Source organism: Dermacentor albipictus, unplaced genomic scaffold (genome assembly GCF_038994185.2).
Source record: "Dermacentor albipictus isolate Rhodes 1998 colony unplaced genomic scaffold, USDA_Dalb.pri_finalv2 scaffold_64, whole genome shotgun sequence".
Classification (NCBI taxonomy): domain Eukaryota; kingdom Metazoa; phylum Arthropoda; class Arachnida; order Ixodida; family Ixodidae; genus Dermacentor; species Dermacentor albipictus.
In genome coordinates, this window is record NW_027225618.1 from 265,004 (window position 1) to 285,651 (window position 20,648).

Sequence of the window (20,648 nt, forward strand, 5' to 3'; positions counted from 1 at the left end):
ACCGAAAATATTTGTTCTTTATCATGCTGATGACAACAGTGAGACTGTACAAGACTCAAACCATTTGGAGCTGAAATATCCATGTTCTTCCACTGCGAGTATTTTAAATGTTTCTATATATAGCGAGAACCTCTGTCAATTTTAAGTTACAGTTGCTCATTCCCTCGTAAGTCGTCTCTTTTGACTTGTGCACCACTCAAGTTACAGCTGTGGAATTTTTAGCCTGATGTGACAAACGTATCCCTACGGGCTACTACAGGACGATTCAGATAGTTTTAGGTAATAGTATTGACCCACGTACTTCTATATCCTTTTCCAGTGAACGCGTCTCGCCGAATAGCAAATGTTAAGTTACAGCTCAGGGCATGAGGCACCAGCATGTATCAGGACATTCTGCAATTGTCGAGCATTTTGTAATCAAATTGCGCGCAATGCGAATAAAGTTGTGCGTTCTGGAAGACACGCGAGCACCAGTTATAATGCTGGAATCACCTGCGAAAAAAAGTGAGAATAGCCGATACTCGTTATTCGCAAATCATTTCTTCGAATATCGACTCATGTACCCGGCACTATCTTTCTGCCAGAATGTAACTTGTTTTGTTGGTTCCGGTTCGTCCAATATAGTCTTTCATGAATCAAGGTTGTTCTAACTTGAGATGTGGTATAGGTGCTTCGTAAACTCAATAAGTCATGAAAATAACGTGGACGTCGTCATGGACGAGCGATCTAGCCGCAGGCTAGACTACCGCCCGAGTACGGACCTCTGCCTCAGAAGATTAGGAAGATCATGGCCCAGACAACTGCCACAACGAGTGCCCTCGTCACCTGCACCGACGTGTGCTGCAAAAACCAATGAAGCCGCCGATCATTCGCGAATCATTGTTTGGAGATCTGAAAAGCTTGCCGCAAACCTACTCAAGAACCGCTATGTTTAACAACACAAACTGTGGAAAGCTGCGGCTTTGCAGCTCAAATTTTTCACACCATTTCATCAATTACAGCATTTCCACAAACATGCGTGAGCGTCATGTTTAAGGATCGGGCTGAAGTACAATAAAAACATCGTGATCTTCAGGGCAGAAATCCACTAATTCAGCCATGTCGACACGCAAATGGCACAGATAGAAGCGTTTATCCTCATCTGCGGTTTTGAAACAACTGGTTTACGCCAGACTGATACGTAAACCGGCCAAACCATTGTGAAATTCCTAACGGAAGCAACGGGCATCGAAAATGCGGCCCTGAAATTAATGTATTACAGAGCATTCAAAAATAAACTATTTTATGAGTAGATACTTTGGAAATCCACCAATAAATGATAACTATTTTATCCGTCTGATATTGAATTTTTTCAAGCTCAAAACCAAAATTCGCAATCACTAAATTCATGCGGAACAAAATGAACTTTGCTCCTTTGTCTTCAGGGGTTCTCTTAAAACGCTACTGCGGCTGTTTGGCCAGTTGTTCACTTTGCCAACATTTCATTATTTATTTTTTTTTATTTTATTTATATTTTACTAATTTTTCAATGAAGTTCTAACTTAATGACATAATCCAGTCTAGACACCGGCCATGCTGCCATGATTGGAAAAGACGTAAAATGTAAACCACATGAGCTGAGCCGCATCATAATATTGCATTAGCCACGTGAATGACAATAAATATAGGTATACAAATAACATTACCCAAACAATAGCGAACTATGCTCACATAGCACTCGGCGCAGGTATCTCGAAAGAGCAACAGGCAGCAAAGAATACATATGTGCGTGATCTGCTCCGAGCAACACGTCTGTGCTCCAGAAGGATTCTACAAGCAAGCGTCTCTCTTTGAAAGGGGACTAGTCCGCATGAGTTCCGTCTCCCTGTCGAAACGTTGGCTTCAGCTACGAGCTTCAGTTACCTTTCATAACCACCACCGGTCGCAGTGTTCATGTGCATATCGTGCTGGCATTTTAGAACTGCCGACGCCACCGGCGCTTAGCCACAGAATACGCAGTACTGCCAGGCTAGTGGCACAACTACAGTCTACGATAAGTGTGGCACCTCGCCTTGCAGGTGAATCAGCAAACCGTCTGTAGTTGTATACGATACATCTATAGGGCATCACCACTAGCTCACGGGTGCACAGTTCTGCACCTGTAAATCTGCGCTCTACATTCTGCATAGTTTCATGTACAATACATGTAAGTGTTGTCTCATGAACTTACGCTCACGGTTCAGATCATCTTACGGGTGAATCGCTGCGGCGATAACGCTACTCGCTCGCGTACGGTCCTGTACTCCTGCTGAGGACAGTTCGCGGATTATCCGCGAGCAATTCCTGACGTAGAATTAGGAGGGGTATGAAACCGATACGTGCACTCAGGTAGAGGATGGTGCAAAAAGAGGCTCAATGCAGCAAGCGCCAGGAGACATATTGTGGTTATGCGAGGGGTGTTCGTGAAAGCTGTGTAGCAGCCATTCCCAGTTTGCTATCGTGTTGACGTCGCTGAAAAACGCAGCCGCAAGGCTCCTACGACTTTACCGTTGGAAGCAACGTTGTTTTTTTCTTGGGGCTGTCTATTTTTGATTGAAGTGTTTAACTGCATAATAAATTCAACTACGCTTCACTTGTCCTTACCTAGTACTTTGCAGCAGTGCTACAATGTAGTCTCAAATATTAACGCGATTGCCTTAAGGGCCACGTGTCAAAGAAAATCCGCTGTTGGCGTTGGTAGAGTTGTCCGTGAGCCTAAATTCTCGTATAGATATGGGTACCATTAAGTTGCAACAAAACTCCTTGTTGGCCTCGTTGGTGCTTGCTAAAGACGGTGGTTTTTGCTGCAAGTTAAAACACACAAAACTAAGAAAAATAAATACACATATACACACAGATACAAACACATGCCATCCGTATTGTGTTCTACGTGTCTTATTTCTGTGTGTTTTAACTTGCGGGAAAAAAATTTGTTTCACCATATACGTATCTGTGTATTTAACGCGTTGCTATATTACATGTGGTATATGCAGGATATATTACCGCACCATCCTATCACTAAAGATGCTCAAACCTTGTCTTACATACTTTACAAGGTTCCCCGGAACATTAAGAATATCAGCCCACAAACAAATGACACGCAAAAAAACACCGACAACGCATGCTTCTAGGTTAAATCTTCTAATACTGAACTATGGAAAGTGCGAAACAATAAGGCAAACCGGATAATTATTCATTGTTATTTTAGGCGCGGTTCTTCGCAACCTTCGGGATAGGCCCACGCAATAGGAGTGTATGATGAACAAGAGTGTACGTGTATGGTGAACAAGGGTATGACGAACAGCAAGAGTGTATGACGAATATAAATGATCAGTCATGACATGAATATCATGACATTTGTCTAATGTAGGTCATCATACAGCCCCTTACGTCTTGGTGCTCTCATGGTCGTTTCGGTAACTTGGTAGGTACCTAGATCAAAATAGTGTGACAAGAGCGTAAGATGAAAATCAATGGTAGAGGTCATGACATGAATGTCATGATATGCGTGTAATGTAGGCCATGAAACAGACGCATACGGCTTGGTGTGTGCCAAACTTGGCATGGTATGACAAGAGCGTACGACGAACATGAATGATAGATCATGACTTGAATGTCATGGCATCCGTGTCATGTAGGTCATGAAATCGCCGCCTACGTCTTCATGCTCTCATAGTGGTTTCATTAACTTGGTAGGCTCGATTCCCACAGGGCCTTGGATCTGCCGGCTTTTTTAATGTCTGATAGTCTATCGATGGCCTAACCCAGATGTAGGGGATGACAGCCATGTTAAGCAAGAAATACAAGGAGCCCACGTTGTCGGCAACCTTCATGAGGCCTTGAGCCTAACTACAGAGCCGTTATGCAGGAAGTCAAAAGGAGAATGGGACTTGAATGTGGCGAGAACAAAATAGACATCGTTGCGAGAGCAAAACGAGATCCTCCGGGCAACAAGTCAAACCGCAAGACAATGCACTCTCCGGCCTCCAACTTTTTCTACAGGACCGCATTACATATGTTAGTCACCATCCAAAGAAGCTAAAAGAAATATTCCTTCCGATTGTAGTGGTAGCGAGCAGCAGTAGTTCCCGCTGAAACAGGTACACATGCCAAAGGGCGGCCCTTATCAGCCACCACCTCGCTGATCAAATTTGGGGTGTTAGGCAGAATTAGGAAGGCGCCCGTGTCCAAGGACTCGAGGTCGCCACCTAGGCTGGGGTGCTTATGGCCACAGGCCGCCCATGTTGTCTGCCATTTTGAATAAAGAATTCACACACTCAGTCCTATTTCTTACTATTTCTTGCTCACAAAATCACTCAAGCTGTAATTTCTTGTACACAAGCTCTTTTATGGCCCCTTTACAGCAACGTCAAATTAACTTCACAGAACCCACCAGACCACTAGGAACCCATTAACACTAGCATGGCGCTATTTCGCCATACCTGGCCTTTGCGCCATTAAACCTCAAACATCAATCAAGTTTAATTTGTCATTTCTAATCGCGGCGCTCAACGGCAAGTACTGTGCACCATGCAGTTGATTGTGATTTTTGGTGCTTACATAGGGTTGCCTGTGCTCTTTTCAACGCCAGCGATTCCTTAGTTACGCGGCGCTGATATTAACGCGATAGCGTTAAGGAGCTCGTGTCGCAGAAAAGCCGGTGTCGTCGGCGTCGGCGTCGGCGGCGTTGACCGTGAGCGATAAATCACGGCAGGCTCTTCATACATAAAAAGCAACTTCCAAGATTGGCCCGGTGGGAATCGAACCCAGGTCTCCGGAGTGTGAGACAGAGACGCTACCACTCAGCCACGAGTTCGATGCTTCCAAGCGGTGCAAACGCGCCTCTAGTGAATGCGGTGTTGCCTTCGAAACGAGCCGTGGAAAGTTATACTGCGGTGTATATCGGTAATTATGAACATGTAACGTACAGAAGTCACAATTACACGAGTTGCGAAGTGCGTTTCCGCTGAATTTCTTCTGCGCTTTCCGCACACGCAGAGCCATCTTGCGGCAAACACAGAAGACCCCCTCCTCTCAATGTACGGCGCTGCCCCGACAGGAGGCGCGCCGCGCGCGCATTGGGACCGCTGCCAGGCGCGTCGCGGGACTCCCTCTCCCCTGACGACGCTTCGCCGTGCTTCCGGTTTAGATTACTATCTATCTCTCTGCGCGTGCCGATCACGACGCTTGGCTGGCGTAGACCGTTTCCCCTCCGAGACACCGAGTTCTTTGGTTCGTTTCTTTCGCTCAGGCGCACGTTTCGTTGCCGCGGCGAACGCTCCGTTGCTCGACGCTCACCGCGTGATAGGTGGGCGCTAAGTCCGATGCGGGGCGCATCGTAAGTGATCGCTGTGCCATAGCGCATTGTCTTATACCCCTTGGCGGGTCGATGGGAACGCTGTCGCGTCCCACTCTTGAAGGCGAAGCTTAAGTGTCCTCCAATTTTTTTGCGCTCTTTTTCGAAAGATGGCGCAATGCTGCGTGACCAGGCCGGCAGCGTCCGGCGAGCTGCGTATGGTTGTGAGTGTAAAATGGTTGTGAGTAAGCGTCATTACTTCAACGATGCATCTTTTCTGGCACCCATTTCATACTTGCGTCTACTCTAGATTCCAGGAGAATCAGCATTCTTTTTTTTTTCCTTTCCGTGATGGGCTTCTAAGCATGCATTGCTTGACGGCAGTGTTTCCTTAAGAAATGCATCTACAGCAGTCCTCAAATGGGATACGAATAATCTGTTGCTGAAATGCGAATACGCCGTTGGCTGACGTATGTACAGGTCCACTATTAGGGTAATGCGCATTTTGTGGGAAAATATATTTATTGACCCGACCTATAGAAATGGTTAACATTCTTCGAAATATTCCCCCTCCATCAATGCACTTGCATAGACGTGTCTGGCACGCTTGGAAGGCACCCTGAAATTCCTTGACAACAATGTCTTTCAGAAACGCTGCAACATGTTTTTGGATGTTTTCCACAATCTCCCAATGCTTTCCTTTCAGCGTTCTATTTAGTCGGGGAAAAAAAAGTCGCACGGAGCCAAGTCGAGACTGTAAGGGGAGGGGGGACCACCAGGGTGTTGCTCCGGGCCAGGAACTTGGTAACGATGAAAGACGTGAGGCTGGGGGCATTGTCATGGTGGAGCTTCCCCGTGTCATTGATGTCAGCCCTCACGCGCGCGACCCGGTGTTTTAATATCTTGACCAACTCATGGTAAAAGGCTCAGTTGAGCCTCCCTCTGCCGTACAAACTCAAAATGGACGATTCCTCTGGCGTCGAAAAAGAGAATGAGCATCGTTTTGAAGCGAGACTTGCTCATACGACTATCGCAAAAGCGCGCGAGATTTGATAAAAAGTACCACGTGATTACGCGTTCTCGCACAATGACATCATTGCCCTCAGACATTCCGCGAAAGATCGACGGACACTGGACGCCGACCGTCTGACCGAATAGGTAGCATGCAAAAAATTGCTGGGTCTCCTAAGATCTCTCGTAAGAGGTGAACATCGAAAGCCTACCCTTCCTCCTCTTATCATTCGCATCTTTCTCCTTGCCTCTTCTCTTTCCCTTCCTTTTTTTAGTCATTACTGCTCGCATATAAGAATTTTTAGTCATTTGTAATCAATTGCGGTCATTAAAAGCCGTCGTTAGACATGTTGGTCATATCATTTTCATTGGTAGTCATTACAAGTAATTTCCATAATTATTAGTCATTAATGGCCATTGCCAAGCACTCGTAGTCATTTCTAATTATTTGTAGCTGTTACAATTGTTGTTAGGCATATTGCTGATTTCGTAGTCATTATTAGTCATTAAAAGTCATTTCAGTCATCATTAGTCATCACTAGTCACTATTAGGCATTTTGAGTCATCTGTAATCAATTGTGGTCATTAAAGCCATCGTTAGACATGTTGGTCATATCCTAGTCATCAGTTGTCACTACAATTCATTGTAGTCCATATTAGTCATTACTGGACTTTACTAAGCATTTTTCGTCATTTCTAATAAACCGTAGTTGTTACAAATCGTTGTTAGACATATTGACCATTTCACAGTCATTGGTAGTCATTACAAGTCATTAGTAGTAATTAGTAGTCATTAGTAACCCTACCAATCTCTATTGTAACGTTATCATTCACTAACTGTCACTAGGAATAAGTTCTCATTCATTAATCTGCGTTTAATCTGTCTTCCTATGGCTTGATGACACTTCTACATGCGTATACTCCAGCGGACAGGTCTGCAGACACAACCTTATCCATGAGCCTAGAAAGGCTTTCGAATTAAAAAGCACGCAATTTCGAAAGATCACGTGACCATCCGGTCACGTGATCTTTCGATACACGCGGAAGCGTCTGGTGGCAGAAAGCTCACCGCGCGCGTTTCGGCATACGCTAACAGCTTCGGTTATGAAAGCGTAGATTTGGTTATGACACTTGTAGTTATGAAAGGGTTCACCCTATGAGATTAGCACGCCACTATACATACCTACTTGCAGTTTTTTTTAATTGTGGGGTTTTACGCGCCAAAACCACTTTCTGATTATGAGGCATGCCGTAGTGGAGGACTCCGGAAATTTCCGCCACCTGGGGTTCTTTAACGTGCACCTAAATCTAAGCACACGGGCATTTGCAGTTTTCCCAATGAGCATGTAGGAAGGAAAATTCGACTTCACTGAGTTTTCTGAATGCGCGATTGTCGTGTCGGCTGCAAGGGCAAACTTGACGCGAACGAGCTGCTTTTGAGACGTTAATGTTCACAGGTTACGTAGCAATACCACAGCGGTCTATGCAGGCCCGCAACACGATTGTTTGCAGTGGCGGAAACTTTTGTACAGCAGCCCTTTTCATGAAGCAGTTGAAGTTTGTATACCTCCTGCGCTTCCACGAGCAACAATTTTTTTTCCCAGCAAGATGTGCCCTTCACTTTGCGAGGAACATGAAAGAAAAGTAGTGATATCATCAGATAAATGCACATTATTTCCTAGTACGGCTGGTTTAGTTTATTTGGGTGATTTGGCGGAGAGATAGCACGGGTAATCTGCACGCCGTTCGAAAATTTGTGCATTAGCTTCATGCTAGTGGCGGACTCAAACATCTGATTTTTTTCAGATATGCGCTATCGTTTTATTCGAAAGCCCGAAGTGACAAAAAATTTATTAGTTTCCACTCTTTCTTGGCATTCAGTGCGCAAGCGCGGTGATTTAATAAGGCGCAGTCGACAATACACGCCAGTTACAGGACACCGAAACATCAGGCATGGCTGAAGAAAGCAGCAACGAATACACGCCTCTGGACTTAAGCATGAAGGACAAAGCAACACCAAATACAAGCAGTGACGGTACCCAGCGCACTTCATCTACTTTGGGGGCCTACGGAACGTGAGCTTTACCACTTGTCAATTTTTTCATTGAAAACTGTTACCCTTAGACACAACCCATACAATAGGCTTTAACATCTGTACATTTGTTCCCACCTAAAAGGGGTCTTTTTATGCGAAGCATATTACGAGGGCTCAACCCAGCTCCTCAGGCGCGGCGGTGACCATGAAATCACGTGACACCGTGACGTCACGACAGAGGAGAACCGGCGCTCCAACTCTCGCCGTCGCTCGCGGCGTCGCGCCCCGCATCGGACGCGGTGCGCGTCGAGCAACGCAGCGTTCGGCGCGACAACGAAATGTGCGCCTGAGCAAGCGCCGCACGCCTGAGCCGACGCCGACGACACCGGCTTTTCTGCGACACGAGCTCCTTAACGCTGTCGCGTTAAAATAAAGGCTAGTATGCTTCGCATCCTGGGCTTAACCTTAGCTAAGCCACAGCCATTTTTTTACAGTCAGCTTGAGCTTTGAAATCGAAGGCATTCTTAAAGACGGGCCGACGAAAAGGTGGTGCGAAAATATTGCCACGTTTAGCGCAAAGTAAGCTACTTAGCGCTCAGGATAAGATATTTCAGAACATGAAGCGAAAGTATACTTAAAGAAGGAAATACGGTTCATTGATGCATAAGTCTTGTACTCCACCCACGCGATGGGGCGCTATAGCTTGAAGTCTCGGGTACAAAATAAACATAATTTCACCTCTTTTTTTATTATCAAATCTAGTAACTGTCTGACGAATTTTTTATTATTTGTAGGATTTCCGACGACGCCTTGCGCTACCCGGGCAACACGCAGCACACGCCCACGACCGATGAGACTTGCAACTTCGACGGTACGTAGGCGATCGTCACTCGCCTTTCCCTCAGACATGTCAAATATCCCTTACGGTTACAATGGTAGCGGTACATTTATTGCGTATAAAGATGCATTTTACCAGCGCGGCCGAGACGGTTTCCGCATGAACCAGTTTATAACTGCCCTTAGTAAGAAGTGTGCGCTCATTTGAATACATCCAAATTCATACATAACCTGTGCCATAGAAGTTTTTGAATAAACGTGTTCTTGTATCGGGGCGCCGATAAAGCACGCTCCTAGATGAGGGCAGAAGCCGAGACTGTACATTCCATGCAGTGATTAATTGACTCGTAAATGGAATCATCGCATCACTCGTCGGTCTACAATTTTATTTGCCAAGCAGAATGTCGGTGGGTTTAACCTACTAACATCCACCCAATGTTTCCCTTTAACTGATCAAGCTGGTTTACAAAGCAAGTGCTTTGATCCGAATGCCATGGGTGATGTGCAATTATTTAGACGTTTCAAATGTTTTAACAGTGCTGGTACTTTTTAGGCAGAGTGTGAAAATTGCTCATGAATAGCACGTTACGAGCAGCAGACATATCCTGCTGCGGCCGAATGTACACGTTCCAGCGTACAATTTGGAGCGCCCCAAAACAGCTTATCTTGAAGCTCTTCGTTCTTTCATACAAAGCAAGCCATAGCCGCAGCATAAACAATACTAAATATGTAATAAAAATGCAACGCGATAAGATAGAAAATTGTTGCGCAGTTGTTTGCGCTTTGTTGCAATACATTTTTACCAAATATCCGAGCTATGGGCACCCGAAGAATAAACACTATTCGTATTGACAGAGTAACAATCACTTTACCGAACTATTTACAATCAGTGGGCCTCTACTTCAAAATTGTAAAGCTTTGTTAAGAAGAAAATCTACGCCATGCTGAAACACCGGTCTTCCAAATTGAATGTACTTTTTTGTAAGGTGATTGGCTTTCCTTAGATACGTCATCCATTATTCGTACAGCCACTATCTGCGCAACCTCTTTCGCAGGCATGACCAATGGTGCGACTTCAGTGGTGCGACTAATAAAGTTGAGAATGGCAGACAATAAAAATTAGTTCTTTAAGTTTTGCCTATTCTACGACACTGTAGTTCATTCGATGTCAAAGATGCAACTAGAATCTTTTGTTCCGGTGGTTGGGAATCCGCGTTTAATGTTCTCTTCGCCGTACGAAGGCATAGACACGAATGCAAGTGGGTGTAATAATTCCATAAACATTCTTAGCCAACTCACCCCCCCCCCCCACTTTCATATTGTAAATAAAGGTGCATCCAAAAATACGACGTGTAGCTGCAGTTTCAATGCTTATTGCAGTAGCGTAGATGTTCATCCAGAGAGGGTTCTGCCGTAAGTTCCGCCTTTTATGTCTCGCGTGTTCCTTTCAGTTTCACGCAATTGCTGCGCCGCTATAGAAAATACGTGCACCTAGCTACAATACATGCAGTGCTATCCATACAGTCCAAACTTTTCACGTCCTTCGAGGCTTTCCGTTGCATAGTTTAGTGATATATTGCCCCGTGAATTAACGCTTCCGCATTTATTTCCAAGCTAGTGTACTTCATGCAATATGACTCTTACATATGCGCATTGAGCTATGTTTTTGAAAGTTGTTCTTTAGTCTATTATGACCTACACAGGAACATTGTCGAGGACAGCCGTTTTAGTGCTCGTAATGAGCTGGTAAACCTGCACTGCTTACAACCGGTGCTTATGTACTTCACCTTAAAGCCTCAACAAAAGCGGTTCGCATAACCACTTTCTGAAAGGCGAGTACATATTTCGATGACGCACCTGCGTCATAGAAGGTGAATGAATTAAGAGTATGCATCAAACTAAAATTTTAGATCCCTCGACAGGAATGCTTCCTCTAACTTTTTCATTCTCATCGTCTCAGACGGGCTGTGCCTGCTGCTCGTAATAGATGAATAATAAGCAAGAACTTCGTGAGTCGTCGGATGTGCTTATTACTGGATAACACTGCTAATATATTGGATCCAGGGTTTCACGCACAAGATACCGACATGTGGTTTTCACTTCGAGCACTGTCGTGCACAATGTTCCGCCTGAGGTTTTCGACAAAACGTGATAATCTTCACAAGAATCCAACACTGCACAATCTTCATCGTGCTCAGCTTACACATTGCCGCGAAGTTCTTGCATGCATTCAAGACACAGTTGCAGAAAGAAAAAGCACCGCGTACGGAAGCACAGCAGTGAAGTTTCCCTACCACTAAAATCTTCGTGCCTTGCACATTAGGCATGAAATATCCATTTTCCACGAATTGCCTTTAAACAACGCCAAATTAAATAGTACACTATATTTTCATGTCTTACAGGTGCCACTGACAATGGCCGCACAAGTTTCCAGACCCGAGGCTCCATCAGGAGCATCGATAAAGCAATGCCCAACACAAGTCGTGCTGGCGCAGAGGAAGCATCAGCAACTTTTGAAGACGGCGCCACGTAAGTTCCCATTTGGAAAAGTTCAATTTAAACGGCAACTTGGAGACGACAGGGATGGTTACCCGGTATAACAAGGATGCCTCCATTCGCTGATTCCTCCTTAGGAAGGCTAGCCCTGATGGCTGAAACAGGTACTGCATCAGCAGTTTAAAGCGCTCGGCCGACACAGCCTGCCTTGCCAAACCTAATGGTTCCAACAGCGGGACCGGACATCAGTGTCCTGTCCGCACCCGTGCCTCATGCAGCAGCCACAAAGCTACACAACCTCACCCGATTGTCCATCCTGGTATCACGCCGCAATATGCGATACACTGGCATGTTTGTAGCCTGCTTACTCACTCTCCATAATGGAATATGTAAAGATTGTCAAAGAGAGACCCTCATCGAAGGCGGGACTCTCGAAATAAATTAGGGTATTCCTGTTTTTCTGTAAAATTCCTGCAAAAATAACGGTAGCACTCAAGTACTTGGGCGAGGCATAAATGTTCCGATGACCTAAATGACAAATATCAGCTGCTGTTCATAGAATATGGTGTCGGCATAAAAAAGAAGCCTTAGCTCAGACTCTACTGCCTAAATGCGTTAGAAAAGAGATATGAATGTGCTTGGCAACACACTGTACGAGTATTGAAGCTTGTGCACTTAAAGGAATGTGATAACATCGTAACTGAACAGTTGCATTTTAGATTCGTCAAATAATGAAGAAAATGTTGAGAATCTCAAGTAACAAAAAACATCTTTAAAACTGAGCAATGATAACACCGCAACGTTTCAATCAAGTACATCAAATAACACTTTGAAAGCGCTCAAAATTCACGTAATACACAGCGCTATTAAATTTTCTGTTTATGGGTAGATCACACGCCAGTATTCGGACACATTGTATCGATTTCAAGGAAATACTGTACGAGTATTGAAGCTTGTGCACTTAAGCGAATGTGATAACATCCTAACTGAACAGTTGCATTTTAGATTCGTCAAATACTGAAGAAAATGTTGAGAAACTCAAGTAACAAAAAAGATCTTTATTACTCCATGAAACCGACGGCAAGACTTAATGAACGGCACCAAATAACACATATAAAGCGCTCAGAATTTATCTATTACACAGTGCTCTAAATTTTTCTGTTTTGTGGGTAGATCATTCGTCCGTATCCGAACACACTGTATTGATTTGAAGCAAATTGCAAATAAATACAAAGACAGTTGTCCGCTTAGGATCCTTCAAGAAATGCACCTAATAGAACTGCGATATATATTTTTTTCATCTAGTTAGCTTTGTAAGTTCTCAGCTTCAATTGTTTTTATACTTGATGATTTCATAAGTTTTCCCACTTGCAAGCCTGAATAAAAGTTTCATGGATAATTTGGCCGGATTTAACTGGCTCTATCAAACGAAACTTGATAGTTTGATAGTTTTAATTTCTTCATTAGATAATGGGGTCTTGATGCCGGCCAAGCCTGCATGATTAGAAACGACGCCCAAGGCAACACCACACGACTCGAACCAAAAGATGACATTCCATGAGTCATGTATACAACTGCTACAATAATTATTAAAATTATACAAGTAAAAAGCACATTACCCCGAGCATAGCGATCAATGTTCACCTAGTGCTTAAAAGAGTCATTTCAAACTAGCAGCTGTACTTAAAACATACGCCATACGCGCTGTCTTTGCTCTACTGCTTTTCTTCGCTAAACGTCTTAAAAGATGTCTCACCAGCAATGCCTTAACTCAACGCATGCAGCGCTCATTACCTTACCGAGAAAAGCAAAAGAAAATACTAACTTCTTCGGTAGCATATTTCATCCATTGTACATGAAAACAGTGAAGTATTTGACGTATAAGTGCTTGCCACGTATAGCGGGAAATATTACATGTGTGTCGTTCTCACGATGCCTTCAGCAGGAATGGTGCGCAGTTGGAATGCGAGTCAAATATTAAATGACTTTATACAAACACTGCAGGAAAACTTGAACCCGGTAGTGTTTCACTGTATTTGATATGAGCGACTTGAGTTAATCCATATGTCCGATGGGGAGTCACTCCACCTACACTTGTAAGAAATAAAGCGAATAGTTCGCCTTTACACCATTTACATTTCTTAAAACGAGTACCTCAAGTGGTTAATTCCTATCCCTTAAAAAATCACCTCTAGTGTAGTGAGACAAAAATATCATGTTTAGATCGGCTAAGTTCCTCATCTAACTAGACATTTCTTTTTCGTTCGGGTAGCAAGAAATATCAAAACCTCGCAATAGTTTCTACATTATGCATACATTATGGGAGAGGGGTGCGGGTCTTTTTTATTTTGGATTTTAGCCCCAGCGACAATCAAACGCAGTATTGGTAAATTTACGCCAATCTTTAGCCCTCATCAAGCGCCAAGAATAAATGCATCAAGTCAGTGCTAAGGTTCAGAAAGTCACCTTATTATTACCGCACGATTGTTTGTCAACTTCTCTATTGGCAAGATGTGTTTTTGTCCTCTCGTAACAAGAGTCAGCCGTTTTGAGCTCCTTTTTCCGTGTCCTTGCAGGAATGCTCCCGGAACCGGAGAAAGGGAACAGCGAGAATTTTGCAGGGTCTGTGGCAATGTTTGCAGTAGACCGGATGCCTTACACGGGCACGCCAAGGAACACAAGGATGACACAGCGCCCATTTGCAAAGCATGTGATCAATCCTCTGGGAAGATGTCTAAGATTGTAGAACATTGCCGCAACCGTACTGACAAGAAACACAAATGCGAAACCTGTGGTAAATCCTTCCGGCAGTCTCCTCATCTAGATAACCATAAGCGCACGCACACAGGCGAAAGACCCTACAAATGTAAAATCTGTGATAAATCATTCCGGCGGTCTAATCATCTAGATAACCATAAGCGCACGCACACAGACGAAAGGCCCTACAAATGCACTATCTGTGAGAAATCCTTCCGGCAGTCTAATCATCTAGATGACCACAAGCGCACGCACACAGGCGAAAAACCCTACAAATGCAAAATCTGTCATAAATCATTCCGGCAGTGGAATCATCTAGATAAGCACAAGCGCACGCACACAGACGAAAGACCCTACAAATGCAATATTTGTGACAAATCCTTCCGGCAGTCTCATCATCTAGACGACCATAAGCGCACGCATGCCAACAACAGAAAAACAAATGCGAAATATGTGATAAATCATTCAAAAACAAAGATAGTTTCACGAGACATGTAGACTCGCAATGTGGAAACAATGCTTTCGTTTGCGAAATCTGCGATCAATCCTTTCATAAAAATTCAAATCTCCTTCGTCACCACCGAACAAAGCACGTGGATAAGACACCGTATGAGTGTACGCAGTGCGGATGTCGATTTGCTGACCAAGAAGCACGTGATAGGCATGTGTGCCAGAAGGAATGCAAGATGTGAACCATGCCGTCGGGTTTTTGAAAATTGTGCGACAAAACCTCATCGACAGAAGTATTTGGGGTGCTTCAATGTCGAAAAATACTGCAGGTCCTGGTCAGCGCTCACAGTTACATGAACTATGTAGTTGGTGAACGTTGCTTTATCAAACTGACTTCAAGACAAACCCTAATGGGTGGCAAGATTGAGTTTTCTGTAACTACAGCGTTGCACTGTCCACAAAGGATCCTTTACCCCCATTTGGTTAGATTAACTTTTTGTGCATGTTTTTCGACAGTGTACAGGCGAACAAGCTTTAATTACCCATATTCGTAGTGATTTTGCAGGGTAAACGGAATGAAATATCTCTCTTTACGAAGCATTTAAGAAAGGAGGTACTGTTTTCTATTCAACTAAGAAGTGATTTCTGCCATTAATCTAGGTCCAAAAGTGAAGTTGCCTTCGAGAGAAAGCACTTGCAGATGCTTTTACGACAATGCATAACTGCATCGTTCGCGTATGAAAACCATTTGCTTGAAAGTTCGTTCAATGCACTGACTATTCTTCGGCGTGCGTACTCATACCGCAAGTGCTTGTTCTATACCATAAGATGAGCTCATGATGGCAGCGAGACTGTATTAAATTCAACTAATTTGGCACATCGCTATATGACATGGTCTCCAGCTAGGAAAAAATTTATTTGTTTTATTGTGGTGGAACTTCTGAAGTTTAATGGACAGTTTTTTTATTCACTCGGATGTCGTCTGTTTGGACTCGGTCTGCTCTTCAGTTGCAGCTGTAAAATCTTTTTAGCTTGACGTGACAAAAGTTTTATTGCGAAAACGGCAATAAAGGTCTGACATGACACGTAAGTTTTGATATATGTTCACACGCTTCCTTGTATACATTTTTCCTGTGAACGCCTTTCAGCGGCTAACAAATATTAGGTTACCCCTCAGCACATGACGTGCCTGCGTGTATCAGAACCTTCTCGATCTTTCTCACCAAGTATACATTATTTTCTATGCTGTAGTCGAACCTTTCGTAATAACTGCATGCGCAATACGAATAAAAATGGCCAGGCTTAGCTTGGTTAAGCCAAGAATGTGTTGCATATTGCGCGATTTTGGTCCCGGCTTTTCCTCCGGCTGTCGTGACGTCACGTCACGTGGTTGCGCTAAAGGTCAGTGGTGGCTGCCCGGCCGCGCCCAAGGGCTAAACTGAGTGATTGCAATATGCAACGCATAAAAATAGAAGCAACTTAATAACAAACATAGCAAACTTAAAAGAGAATAGACCCACATATGAAACGCGCAGCAATGAAGAATGGCTCATACCCTCAATGGTGGCTGCGCGGCCGCACCCAAGGGCTGAACTGAGTGATTGCAACATGCAAAGCATAAAAATAGGAGCAACTTAATAACAAACATAGCAAACTTAAAGGGGAATAGACCCACATATGAGACGCGCAGCAATGAATGGTGGCTGCGCGGCCGCGCCCAAGGGCTGAACTGAGTGATTGCAATATGCAACGCATCAAAATAGAAGCAACTTAATAACAAACATAGCAAACTTAAAGGAGGATAGACCCACATATGAGACGCGCAGCAATGAACAATGGCTCATACCCTCAATGGTGGCTGCGCGGCCGCACCCATGGGCTGAACTGAGCGATTGCAAAATGCAAGGCATAAAATGTGCAATCCTGAAGGCTTGCAAGCACCAACGATTAAACTACAATATTCAATGAATCATGCATTATTATCCGACAAACGTTAGCCGTCAATCACTTATTCGATCATTGATGTCTACACTCGCAACTATCTTTCTGCCCGAGTGTAACTCGTTTTGTGCCTTCCCGTTCCCTGATTAAAAGTTAGTTGCGTGACACAAGGTTCTTGGTATTGTATTGTTCACCGTCGCTACAACGTGGCATCTTGTAAAGGTGCTTGCTGTGACCGGATACACCCGGAAGGCCATGAAATCAGCGTAAACATTGTCATCAGCCAGCGGGTTTGCCACAATCTATGACTACCGCTCTAGTACGCTCGTCTGGCCGAGAGTACCAGGAAAATAATGGCCCCATCAGCAGTCGCAATGACAGTCCTTCTGTCACCATCAACGATCGCACTGCAAGCCAATGTAGCCACCGTCATCCACAGATCATCGTTAAAGATCCGGAAAGCTGGCTGGAAACCGAAGCATAAATCGCCCCATACAACAATTGAAAATCCGAATAGCTGCGTCAAGACTATTTCTCAATAAAACACACCGCCAGGACGTGGTTTGAAAAACGGGACTGCGGCATAATGGCGTGGGAGATGTTTTGCAGGGGCTTCCTACAAACATTCACGAGCGCCGTGCGTAAGGAGCCGGTCAAAACGATGGTATAAACTTGTGTGCGGCTACCGGATGGGCACATCACGACCATCCCGAAAGATATTAACCATCTCTTGGGAACGCCGACCCAGACATGTTGGAAAATAAAGCGTGTTTCCTCATGCGCTGTTTGAGGCAAGACATTTACGCCGGACTGTTTAGTTAACAGGCCAAGACCGTCGCAAAATTTCCGACAGAAGACACATCGACAAGACACTGGAAATGCTCGCTCGGCAACATGGCCGCCTAGTGCTTTCGCTGAAGGGAGATACAGGCGCTAGACTCCGACAAGCTCCCAAAGCCCGTCAGAGGCGTTGTAGGCGAATGAGTGCACAGGATGTTTTGTTCGGCGCTGCCTCAAATATCCTTAATTGTGGACATCCTCTGAGGGCATATCCAGAAGTCATTATGAGTCCCTGGATCTTCGCAGCTCAAGCAGGAAGTAATGACTTATGTCACTGTAATCCGCGCTCGACGTCCCTCTGGAACCTCGACGTGTTGGAACTCTTTAATTGTGTCGATAGTTGCCGCTACCAACCCCGCCGCCAGCCAGCTTACTCATCTCCCCGAGGAAGACCCAAGTACGGTGTGCACGCGACCGCCGTACGCTCTGCTGCAAAAGCAGAAATGCCGGCCACGTGTACTGTCGATAACCATACCTTGAGATGGTACTAGCATGTTTCGCACGCTAAATCTCTACGTCCAAAGCGAGGCGAGCGACCACGTTAAATTCCCAATAACTTGACAGCAACTCGGAGGAGAGCCCGGCGACTTTCCCGGTCATCCTGGCCGTGGCACCACCTCTCATTGCTGTGCCCACAGCACACTGGCCCAATACGTGGCCAGTATTTTCGTGAACCCGTATTCGGTAGACTGCACGACGTAGCAATATGCACGACGTAGCAACGGCACGCTGCAATTTCGAGAAGCCTCCGAATGAAAAACATGCCCCCACAGAGGATGTGTCATAACTGCAACGCAATGCGATCGAGACTTCATTCGAAGCCACGGAATAACTAACACAGCAATAATAACTAGCAATCTCGACGTGTTCTTCGATGTTCACACAGTCGCCGCTTTAATGGATGCAGGAGCCGACTACTCCGTCTTGAATCGTTCACTGTGCAGTCGGGGCAAGTTATGATTACATCGTAAAGCCTCCGAATCCAGGCAGCTGCAGGTCACCTGATAACGCCGACATGCAATGTTACCGCATGTCACCCCAGAAGAAAATCTCGACGTCGTCACCTTACTGCAGCATGCCGAAGAAGCACGGTAACGTGCTTGCCTACGTGTCAAGTACTAGCAAAGGACGGACAGCTGAAGCTACAGCCTTCGACGAAGATATGAGGAGTAGCAAAACCAGCGATCGTGTTTGGGCTTGGACCCCAACACACCGACGTTGACTGAGTGAAAAGCTATGAAGCGCTCACATGTATCAGAACATTCTCGATCATCCTCACTGATTGCATCAGTCGCCTTTGTTGTAGTGCGATCTTTTGTCATTAAATTGCATGCGTGACGCGAATAGTGTTTAACATTCTGGAAGGCTCACGAGCACTTGCGATTACGCTGGTATCTTCGAATAATCATGTATAAATAGCCGATGCCATTGAGACGCAAATCAGCTTTACAACAATCGACACATGTGCCCAGTGGTGACACATTGCATTAGCGTGACTTCTTTGTGAACACGTTTGCCCAATAAAGAGTTGTTCCCCTGATTCACGCTTATTGCTACTGTGTTCTTCAACCTCTCTACAACGTGACAATATCGAGGAATAACGATTATCATAGCGTAAATTTATTTGGTTTATGCGGAGTTTCTAGGGACTACGACGGTTTGCCAGGCATACCAGATTGGCTCGTTCTTAGGTATTCTCATTTGCATGCCCAGCGTCCACTATTGCTTGTCTTTTTTAGCTCGTGCACTACACCTGCCGACCACTACGGGGTCGGCCGACTCACGCTAGGCCTGCCATCGCTTCCTTTGCTGCTCCGCCCTTGTCGCTTGCCGCTCGCCTCTCGATCGACAGACGAACAGATACACCCATAGCGCACACAAAGCCCAGAGCAACAGCCAGGGGATACGAACCCAGCGTGCCTCCATGTACCTCCCCTCGCCACCACGCACTCCTCCTCTCTGCCTGCAAGCACCCTCCTCTATCTGCACTCGGTTCCCTCTTTCATCTCGGCAGCCTCCAACTTGACCTCGCTGATTTCACCAAGTGGACTTGTACGCTTCCGCGTAAAAACGTCTCGTCCAGTTGGAAGGCATCTGCGTTCAGTCACAGTGCTCAGATTGCAGATGCACTACAGGCGCCAAATTAAACGCGACTGGCGGAGTGCGTGTCCGCTTTTATTTCCATGCGAGAAAGCAAATGTCAAAGAAAAGTGAAGCGACAATATTGCAGTATAGTGCGAGTGTCATCGCGCAGTGCGGTGCTACTGGGTGTGCGCACCTGTCGAAGGTGGTGACTGGCCGACGGCGCGCACTATACCTACAGTTATGCTTCGAACGCGCTGTCCACTGTTCGTCTCTCATTTGATGCCAATAGCACAATAGTTTAGGGCAATACTGCAAGGGAGAATACGGGACACGGACGGAAAGGCAACGAGATGCGTAACTAGGCTTTCTTCAGTTTGCTGCACTACACATTGAGATCTGGAAAGCATGTTCAGTAAAGCAGGAAACAAGAACTTTTCCATGGATTTGCGAATCATTATGTTACTATTGATCAACGAAAAAGAAGCGTGTTCCGACTACCGTTCACGCCAAATTTCACAGTTAAAGGACATTTCTCTGTAGAATGCGTGCTTACCATGCCCACGATTCTATGATGGTCGCCAATTCTACAGGAAAATGGGCATGGCTACGCATATGCAACCGGGCATACTGCAGTATATCCTGGAAAATGCAAGAGCACCAGCAGAGCTCGGAATGGTATGCGGACTGACGGACAATTTTGTTTCAGTGCTGAACACGTATTCTACTCGTTGATATAGTTGTCAGTATAGCATATATACGAGGTCATGCAGTGAATCCTAACTGAGGGGAATACATAACTGACCACTTCAAGATTTCCCCGAGAAGTCGTGTGAATACCGAATAGACAAATCACGGAAAGACGAATCGGAGAATTGCTGCGTG

The 20,648-nt window shown here is 45.1% G+C and overlaps 2 protein-coding genes across 4 annotated transcripts in view; one reads left to right on the forward strand and one right to left on the reverse strand.

Annotated features, from left to right (window-relative positions):
• The window catches only part of LOC139046653 (zinc finger protein 625-like), a 272,993-nt gene that overhangs the window by 163,268 nt on the left and 89,077 nt on the right, over nt 1-20,648 (reverse strand). The window lies entirely within an intron of this gene.
• The window catches only part of LOC135919797 (zinc finger protein 85-like), a 60,735-nt gene that overhangs the window by 20,123 nt on the left and 19,964 nt on the right, over nt 1-20,648 (forward strand). Inside the window, exons 6-8 of the mRNA XM_070530218.1 lie at nt 9,155-9,231; nt 11,600-11,726; nt 14,270-14,945. Coding sequence (XP_070386319.1) covers nt 9,155-9,231; nt 11,600-11,726; nt 14,270-14,945 — 880 coding nt within the window. The remainder of the gene's footprint in view (nt 1-9,154; nt 9,232-11,599; nt 11,727-14,269; nt 14,946-20,648) is intronic.